Raw genomic sequence first — 10415 nt, 5'->3', positions numbered from 1 at the left:
ACACACACACACACACACACACTCACACACACACACACACACATTTAAGATGAAGTGCTCTCCTTTTTGTGCACATTACATGAATCCTTAATGTGTTCCAGAGTTTCAATGGAAAAATGTGAAAGTCTAAATCAGTGTTATTTTGTATCTCTACAACACATATTTATTTACTTTGTCTGAAACTTTTTTAAATTAACAGTTATACAAATCATTTTCACTTGAGTATTTCTGTAAGGTATAAAAACAGTTGATATGACAGATGCTGTATTTTTTTTTAATTATTATTAGTTATTAGTTATATAATTGAATTATTAGGTAGCTGAGTTGATTTGCACTTGAATTTGAAGCTTTAATAATCTACGATAGCAAAGATTATTAATTAAATTAGTCAAAAATAAGTATGCCCCATTCAAATGATCATCAGTAGAATGACACTAAAATTTATGTTTGATTTCCTCTCTCAATTTTATAAAATTGATTTAAAACCACACTAACGTGTTGAAGATTACCAGCTCCTTTTTAACGAAGTCTTAATTTTATTTTGCGTTTGAGAGAAAGTCGTTTGATTTGTATGCCAGGCATTTTTGTTATTAAGCCCCAGTGTGTGTGCTTGCATGTATGTGTGCGTCCTAGTCTGGAGGAAATTGAGGAAAGCTTGTGGTCGATATGAGCGAAGCCTCCATAAAAACCTTCTCTCATGGAAAATGACTTCCCACGCGATCACGTACACACACACACACACTAACACTCTGTCGGACGAAAAACGCTTGAAAGTACACGTACAGATAGAGCTCTTCCCTCACGCGCGCACCTTTCTCAAAGGCATCCATCCCCCTGCTGCCTTTTTTCCACATTGTTATTCCGAAAGCAGACTGTGTGTGCATTTTTTTGTGATGTCTGATTTCCTTCGTTAAACTACGTAGAGTCATATAAAGCTGAATTATAGTGTATTGGAGAGCATTTAAAGGCTTTAATCAGAGCATACACACACAAACACACATGCTACTGAAGTAGTTGTAACTCTTAGTAGTTTTATGAGTCTGCATTAACTAACCCCAATTACCCTCTCACGAGGTGCGTGAGAACAGAGCGGCTAATTAGTTGTGTGTGTGTGTGTGACGGGAAAGAATGGCAAAGAAAAAGGGAATTGCATGAATGGGTTATAGCGCTCATTGAAAAAGTAATTTCTGCGGTCATAAACACGCTTCACACACATTTATCGTGGATTTGTGTATGTAATTGATTTTTTTTTAATCTCTTGCAATATTGATGAGCATGAATAAGAGATGAGTTGGGCAGGGTGTGTCCCAGTGGGGGATTTGCCCCCTCCCTGCTACTTCCTGTCTAAGGATTACCCAGCATTCCGGCTGAACCACTGCGAGTGGATGTAATGGTTGGTTTGGTCACCATTCAAAGCTCATTTCAGAAAGAGTGAGTTTAGATTGTAGGCCTGTAATCTTGATGTTTGGCCTCTGAGTGAGCACATTGCATGACTGCTGGTGTGTGTGTACAGGTTTATATGGTTTATGAGGAAATGCACAAATGTGTATAATGATGACATAAGTATTACAACGAGAACATGGTTTATGAGGATACTTCCTGTGTGCTCGTAAAACGAATGGCTCAAAAAACATACTGTTTTTTTTTTTTTTATCTAAAATTGCAGAAAGTTTTCTGTGAGGAGTAGGTTTAGGTGTATGGTTAGGGGAAAGAAAATACAGTTTGTACAGTATAAAAACCATTACGCCTATGGAGATTCCCTGTAAACCACATATGCAAACATGTTTGTGTGTGTGTGTGTGTGTGTGTGTGTGTGTGTGTGTGTGTGTGTGCACCAGGCGATGCTGATCCCCCAGAATCCATCTCAGGTGCATGCGGCCGCTGTGAATGGAGACAAAAACACCTTACAGAGACTGATCACAGGTATCACATATCAGTGCTCAAAAAACTCCATGCTCTTCACTTTGTATTCCATGCGCGCGATATATCTTCAAAAACAAACCACCGTTCAAAAGTTTGTGATTGGTAATATCAGTAAGATTATGGCATATATAACAGTTAGTGATTTAAAAGTTTCTTATGCTAAAAAAATACCATAGAAACAGTAATACAAATAATACAACTAATACTTGAAATATGTTTACAATTTAAAATAACTGTTTTCGTAACTTTTCTATTTGAATCTATTTTAAAACGTAATTTAATTAATTTATTCCTGTGATGGTGAAGCTAAATTTTCAGTAGTGATTCAGAAATCATTCTAATAAGCTGATTTGGTGCTCAGAAAACATTTTTTCATGTTATTAATGTTGAAAACGGTTGTCTTGTTTAATATTTTTGTTGAAATCATGACACTTTTTGCAGCATTCTTGAAGCATTTATTTGAAATTTTGTTTCATTTAATGCATCCTTACTGAATAAAAATATACATTTCTGCAAAAACAATTAAAAAAAACTGACCATAGACTTTTGAATGGTAGTCTATGTAAACATATTTTTCATCCTTTTGATTATATTTAATATATATGTTCACTTTGAAAGGATTGTATTTTATTCAACCAGTCAATGTTGCAAAGTATGTTCAAAATTTTAAATATGAGAATTAAAATACAGTTTAATTTCCGTTTAAAGATGTTCATTTATACTACACACCATGTTTTTAAAGAATGTGCTGAATTCTTACTGAATAAGAAGACCTTATTTGCTGGCCGTTCTTGAATATAAATATATTGTCTGACATGTTACATCTGCCATGTTGTATTGTCCTCAGACCTGTATGTTTTTTGACCTATGATGTACTAACTACAACCATGTACATCATTTATTTGGGTACCAACAAGTACCATTTAGCAATTTATGAAAAAAAAAACTATAAAAGAACCTATTCATCTCACAATTCTCATATTTTTTAATTTAACTCCAATGGCCTTATGGGATAGCAAAGTGTACACTGGTTCGCACAAATCCTTAAAGATGCAGTACATCACCTGGGTAGTGTTATTATTAAACTTAACCACACAAAAAAAAACATTAAAATCATTGCATTGTTGCTTAGTTTTACATCGTCGCAGAAAAAAAACATCGTAAATGTACCATGCATATTCAATATATCACTCACCAACACTTCTTTTTATATTAAAGAGAGATTTCAATAACAGGTTATGGTTGACTCTTATATGTATGTGTGCTTTGTGTCCGCAGCAGAGTCTCGTCTGCGGGACAGTGAGGATCAGTTTGGCCGGACTCCTCTTTGAACGTCCAAGTTAAACAGGTTTTTGATAAAGAAAAATAGTAGGGTGGGGACTTGGTTATATCCATCAGCTGTTGGTTGGATGGAGGTAGATCTGAATGCAAGCTTGAAGTTGAATTTAAGATAGGGGCAAGGTTTAATGATTAGAGAAGTCCAGTATACGTCATCAGAGAGAGAAGTCTGTAATTTCACTGGAAGACTGAGATTACATTTTGATTAATAATTATGAGGTCTAAAAAATGCAATAATTATCACAATAAGATCAATAACATGCATTTAGAGAACAGATAGAGGGAATTTTCGTTTCATTTGAACTTTAAAGGTGAAATGTGTAAATTTGCACAAACATTAAGTTATGGTATCCCAAATAGGAGTAAATTTTCTTCCATAGAAAAAAATTACAGACTTCACATTTTCCACAAGAAATATAAAAATGGAGAGTAAATCTAACTGAATTGAAATCATATGTTCTAGTTGTATTTTTAAACAAAAACACTATTGTGAAACTACTATTTAAAAGAACTTTTTTCTTTTTGAATATATTTTAAAAATGTCATTTATTCTTGTAATGGCAAAGCTGAATTTTCAGCAGCCATTACTCCAGTTTTCAGAGTCACATTTTCTGGGGAAATTAACTTACAAATAGCTGCCTTTGCATATTACGTTATGATATCCCTGATATGAGAACGCATATGGAGCATATGTGTCAGATTTTCCACTGGAGTAAAGCTAAGCAAACTAAAATTATAGTATTAGATGCTTTTGGGCCTTGACTGGAGCCAGACTTAAATTTTAAATGGTTGTGGGTTTACGGGTGTTGTCTGATTCATGAATGAATAACTCTTATGAGCCGGTTCTTTTAATGGATAAGTCAAATAGACTGGAGAACTTAAGTATTACTGGTTTCAATCAGTCTTCACAGCTCCCCTAATGACTTGGCAACAGTTCTGACTTAATTATAGTTAAATAGTGCAATAAATTAATTTGAAAACATAAAAATTCAGGGTAAATGGATTGTTATTCATGCTTGGGACTGTGATCTATTAGTCTGTGATCCTCCAATCCTTACAAACAGACAGTTGTCTAATTAAAGTTAAAAGTTTTTGATTATGTTTTTTTGCATGTACACATGCATTTCAGGGCAATGTGCGCTTCATGAAACTCTTACTGTCACGCCACGCCGATTGGCGGTTAAAGGATCTGGAAGAAATGACCCCATTACACCTGGCAACCCGACACTCGAGCTCCAAACCTCTGTCTCTGCTCCTCAAGCACATGGCACCTGGTGAGGTGGACACACAGGACAGGAATAAGGTACCAAACGCAAACACAAACTACACATGCTCACACACTCAGCGGCTTGTCTATAGCTGGCTTGGGTGGGGATCGGGGTGAACGTGAGGTTAGGCGGTGTGTGTATGTGTGCGTGTGTGTTTGTGGTTGTATATATGCCATAAAGCAGCAGGGGAGCTCTGCACCCTCTGATGTTTCTCTGGAGGATATGAGCTCTGTTTAAATGGTCTAATAAAAGATATTTTCTCAGAGCTGCTGCGAGAGCTTGCCAGGCGCCTACAAGGCTCAGGGTCTCATCGCAATGTTAACCTTAAGTGTGTGTGTGTGAAGTGACAATCACTCACTCGCTGCATGCCAAAGACGTCTTCCACGAATCGCAGAGAGAATACAAACCAACCCAATTTCACAGCAAAGACAATATGCATGGAAGCCTGTTTTCACCTCGGAGTAAAAAATAAAGCAGATAGTTGTAAGATAAATCTTAAAATAAGAAATATAATCACAATTATGAAAATACATTTGCAAGAAACAAAGTCACATTTGTAAGAAATAATCACATTTATGAGAAATAATGTCACAATTACAAAAAAAGTTACATTTTTTGATAAAGTTGCAATTGTGAGATATAAAGTTGCAGTTACAAGAAATAACATTTGCAACAAAGTCAACATATATAGCTGCATTTATTTGATCAAAAATACAGATAAAACCGTGATATTGTGAAATATTATTACAATTTAAAGTAACTTTTATCGATGTTAATATGTTTTAAAATATTATTTATTTCTGTGATGGCAAAGCTGAATTTTCATCGGTTTACTGCCCTCTAGTGTTTGTGGTGTTGACACATTTCTCCTAAAGATTTGAATATGAGAGCGCTTGTATGTGTTACCTTATTTTGACTTAATAAACGGGACAGTTTGAATGAGACGAGAAGAGGATTGAAAAGCAGAGCACAGTGGAGAGGAAAGGAGAAGAGTGTGAGGAGAGGAAGACGGGGAGGAACGGAATTGATGGTTAACACTCTGACATCTAGATCAATAAGAGCTGTAGCTCAGGGATTAACACTCTAATTGGGCTGGGAATAGAGACTGAGAACCCTGACACACACACACACACACACACACGAGGGCTCTCCCTGGAATGTTTTACACTGGAGCTAAGGAGGCCTGGGAGGATACTTGATGAGAGGGGAGGGTTGTTCGCGCTCAGACACAGTCAGACCCTTTAGATGGATAAACAGCTGTCTCTACCCCAAACCGCGGCCCAAGAATAACGTCTCTGGGTGACACTAAGTACTTTTTTCATCATTTTATTGTATTATTTTGAATGATTTTTAGTAAAATGCAGATGAAATATCATCTGAGATCATTTGTCAGTCTATTGGCAAGTCTGATGTTTCTCTGGAGGATATGAGCTCTGTTTAAATGGTCTAATAAAAGATATTTTCTCAGAGCTGCTGCGAGAGCTTGCCAGGCGCCTACAAGGCTCAGGGTCTCATCGCAATGTTAACCTTAAGTGTGTGTGTGTGAAGTGACAATCACTCACTCGCTGCATGCCAAAGACGTCTTCCACGAATCGCAGAGAGAATACAAACCAACCCAATTTCACAGCAAAGACAATATGCATGGAAGCCTGTTTTCACCTCGGAGTAAAAAATAAAGCAGATAGTTGTAAGATAAATCTTAAAATAAGAAATATAATCACAATTATGAAAATACATTTGCAAGAAACAAAGTCACATTTGTAAGAAATAATCACATTTATGAGAAATAATGTCACAATTACAAAAAAAGTTACATTTTTTGATAAAGTTGCAATTGTGAGATATAAAGTTGCAGTTACAAGAAATAACATTTGCAACAAAGTCAACATATATAGCTGCATTTATTTGATCAAAAATACAGATAAAACCGTGATATTGTGAAATATTATTACAATTTAAAGTAACTTTTATCGATGTTAATATGTTTTAAAATATTATTTATTTCTGTGATGGCAAAGCTGAATTTTCATCAGCCATTACTCCAGTCTTCAGTGTCACATGATCCTTCAGAAATTTGGTCAAGAAACATTTAATCTCATTATCAGTGTTACAACTGATGCTTAATATTTTTGTGGAAACCAAGATAAAACAATTTTTCAGGATTGCTTGACGACATTCGAAATTACAGGTTTATTTTAAATATAAAGTTTTTCTAACATTCTGAATGTCTTCGTCATTTTTGATCCTAAAATTAGAAACAAATTAATTAGATATAAATATAATAAATAATTTGGAAATAAATAAATAAGAAATAATGTTGTAATAGTGAGATATAAGTCACATTGTAAGATTTAAAGTCACAGTGAAACGGGCAGAAACGGACTTTCATGAAACTGGAAAGTTTCATAATGATTGGCAGGGCTGTTGTACTTTACTGTAATATATGTAACATTACTGTATGAGCTATAATACAAGTAATAGTAACAGCTATAGTATTGTAGCTAGCATTAGTAAACACAAAAGCTTTAGACTAGAGAAGTTGATATGTGCTGGTCACCATAGAGCAAAAGAAGAGTTTGGAGAGATGCGTATGTGGGCCCTGTGCTTTCCTGGGAAACACTGCTATCAACTGCTCCAGATTACCAGACCACATGCAGCTTTATTCACTTTGGTTCCAATTACTGTTAACATTCACCCCAGTTTACTTTCCGATGATCTGCGCACATACAGCAACTCTTTAGATACGCCGTCATTTAAAATCTCATTCCACAGACAAACTGCTCAAAGCTACTAGGGTTATTAAGGCTCCTGTTTTAAATCATTATTCTGTGTGTGTGTGTGTGTGTGTGTGTGTGTGTGTATGGTTGTGATTACGCTAACATGAGTGTGTGCGTGTGTGCGCGCACTGTGGTTGTATCAGTGCTTCCATTGAGTCGCATAAGGTTTTGTTTGCAGGCCTTCATCCGTCTGTTGGTTTTGTAATAATTTGATAAGCAGAATCATGATTTCGCGTGATGAGGCTTGTTCTGTGGCCAGATGCAGAAAATAGCTCATCTAGTGCGTCTTCAGTCTTCACTGTCCACATTGGCTGTTTGGGCGTTTTGGGGCTGGGGAAACTTGAGTGATTGATGAAGAGAGAAGGGCCTGTATGTTTTAGGTAAACTTTTTGAATTTGGAATCAAACTGCAGAGCAAACCGTCTTTATGGTTTAGCAAGAATTTTTAGCTGGTAAAGCTTGTTAAAAAGCTGGAGACCAGCATATATTTACATGTAATAATTAAGCAGACACTTCATCTAAAGTGACTCACAAATGAGGAAAAGCTCAAGCAATTTATCAAACGGAAGGCAAAAATATTAGCTTTATTGATGAGGATGGATTTTGGATGGAGTCTCAAACTGAGAGAGCCAAAGTTGCCTGACACGCACAAAAAAGGCATTGTAAATCTGCAACTGATATAGATAGATAGACAAACACTGATTTTATGTGTGCAGCTGAGATTGCAAACCTGCATCAATTCAAAATTTCTCAGGCGCTTGACAATTAACATTTGCAAAATATATAATTGGAATTATGAGAAAGTTGTATGTACAGTATATATATTATATGAGAAAGTATATAATATATAATGTAAAGTTTTTTTTATTTAAATAAAATTTATTTTAATTTAAAGTTTTAATGTATACATTTAAGTTTGCATTTTTGTTTACAGCTTCAACTTAAAGTTCTAATTTTAAGATTCAAATTTAAAATTTTTATTTAAAACTATAATGCATAAAAATGTATTTAAATGTAAAATTTTATTCAACTTAATGTTGGAATGTTTGTTTAAATTGTACTCTTTCATTTAATTATAATTAATACATTCAAATTAAGTTTATATTTCAGTTTTACTCAACTTAAAGTTGCAATATATAATTTTATGTTTAAATTTTCATTTTACATTTTTAAGTTTTAATGTGTACATTTAAGTTTAAATTCATTTACTTTTGGTTTTAAATTTTATTCAACTTAAGTTCTACTTTTAATTTTATATTTTAATTTAAAGTTATAAAGTTTATTTATAAAATTTAAAGTTTAAATTCATTTACATGTACATATAATGTATTGTTTAAAATATTATTTAAATTGAAAACAATTCAGAGATTTCAAGTGGCAATTAAGACATTCTGGAAGACATTCTGTAAATGGGCACTTGTTGAACTTCCCGTCATTCTACATATTCAGTTAAATATACATATACCTTTGTATGGTCTATTGAGTATTTTGACTAACTTATTATGTTTTCAGCACCTAAAAAGAGTGTAGTACCACCAGCTCTGCTAAACACATTTTACCTAAAATCAGCACAGAAAGAAATGTGAAAAAATCCACATATTCGTGGCCTAGGCCTGGTGGTATTGGACAAGAAGATCTTGACACTCTAAGCCCAGAGGAAGCTGGCTGACTAGTTTGATGTGATATGATGAAGAGCAAAGGACTTCTTTATTTGTGCTCTTGGAAAAGCTCCATAATGTTATTTTCTTGATTGCAGTTCATTGACAGCCTGCTCGCTGTGATCATTTAAAGCCCCAATTTCCTTGAAGGCCGTGAAGCAGCTTTGTAGCCGCAGTGTAACACGAGTGAACAGTAAAACTGGAAATGTAATCTTTGAAATTGAATGTTGTTTGTTCTACAGCAGACAGCGCTGCACTGGAGTGCCTTCTACAATCACCCCGAGCATGTTAAGCTGCTGATCAAGCACGATTCAAACATCGGGATCCCAGACAGTGAGGGCAAGATCCCTTTACACTGGGCGGCACATAACAAACACCCCAATGCTACACGTACAGTACGTTGTATCCTGGTGAGTCCACACTTGTTACCTCACTATTTCTCCCCACACATACAAATAATACAATTACAGTAACTTCAGTATTTGTGTGTTTTGTAGGAAGCTGCTCCCACCGAGTCCCTGCTGAACTGGCAGGATTATGAGGGACGCACACCTCTGCACTTTGCAGTGGCTGATGGGAATGAGGCGGTGGTTGAAGTGCTGACATCATACGAGGGCTGCAGTGTGACAGCTTATGACAACCTGTTCAGGACGCCACTGCACTGGGCGGCACTGCTGGGTACACACGTTTATACTCATACACATATGCGGAATTTGACTGCTTAAAGTAATTATTTTTAATTGAAATCATTTGCTATAAGTGTAGATGCTAACACTGGTTTGTATGTGACTGTGTAGGTCATGCAAAGATTGTACACCTTCTGTTGGAGAGGAACAAGTCTGGGATGATCCCATCAGACAGTCAGGGAGCAACACCTCTGCACTATGGAGCTCAGAGCAACTATGCTGTAAGACATAAGACATCATTTATAAATGTGTAAAATAATATCCTGTATGTTTGGACTCTGAATGTTTTGCTTTTCATTTGTTTCTTTTAATTGGGACAAAGTCAGTTGAATTATTGGTTCATTGATTCATTCATTTATTAATTCATTTATATATCCAAATAAATATAGATGTGTTTTTAATGTGTTGAATCATTCATTGATTTATTTATTTATTGATTGATTTATACACATACAAATATAAATATGTTTGTTTATTTATATGCTGAATATGCGTTCTGTGTGAATGGCTTGGTTTCGGTTTTAACCTAATCAAGATCTTCTCCGCATTGAGCCTCTATATTTCTCTAATATTTTGAATGAATAACGCAGCAGCGGCCCGTCTCGTGGGCTAGACTAACAAAACATTAAAATGCAACAACGTCACTTATATCATCACCGCATCTCGTGCGCCACTGATGACGCTCCCTGACGCACACCTAACATTCAAATGTTTATTTTAAATTCGACTAATATTCATTCTTTATTCACAATCTCCTCATCACAGG

General features: G+C 35.3%; 1 protein-coding gene and 1 long non-coding RNA gene across 2 annotated transcripts in view; both read left to right on the top strand.

The window, feature by feature from the left end:
- Positions 1–3244, top strand: part of LOC107689895 (uncharacterized) — a 23310-nt gene extending 20066 nt beyond the window's left edge. The window contains exons 3-4 of the long non-coding RNA XR_001634377.1: positions 1839–1923; positions 3202–3244. This is a non-coding gene — a long non-coding RNA (uncharacterized LOC107689895). The remainder of the gene's footprint in view (positions 1–1838; positions 1924–3201) is intronic.
- A 1029-nt stretch (positions 3245–4273) lies between these two features.
- Positions 4274–10415, top strand: part of LOC107689904 (inversin-like) — a 19318-nt gene continuing 13176 nt past the window's right edge. Inside the window, 5 exon segments of the mRNA XM_016488083.1 lie at positions 4274–4285; positions 4391–4564; positions 9206–9373; positions 9461–9641; positions 9761–9870. Of these exon segments, the coding sequence (XP_016343569.1) occupies positions 4274–4285; positions 4391–4564; positions 9206–9373; positions 9461–9641; positions 9761–9870 (645 nt within the window).

The sequence above is a fragment of the Sinocyclocheilus anshuiensis genome, unplaced genomic scaffold (genome assembly GCF_001515605.1).
Source record: "Sinocyclocheilus anshuiensis isolate Anshui unplaced genomic scaffold, SAMN03320099.WGS_v1.1 scaffold1239, whole genome shotgun sequence".
NCBI lineage: Eukaryota > Metazoa > Chordata > Actinopteri > Cypriniformes > Cyprinidae > Sinocyclocheilus > Sinocyclocheilus anshuiensis.
The sequence above is the reverse complement of the archived record's forward strand: the minus strand, read 5'-3'. Positions and strand labels throughout refer to the sequence as shown.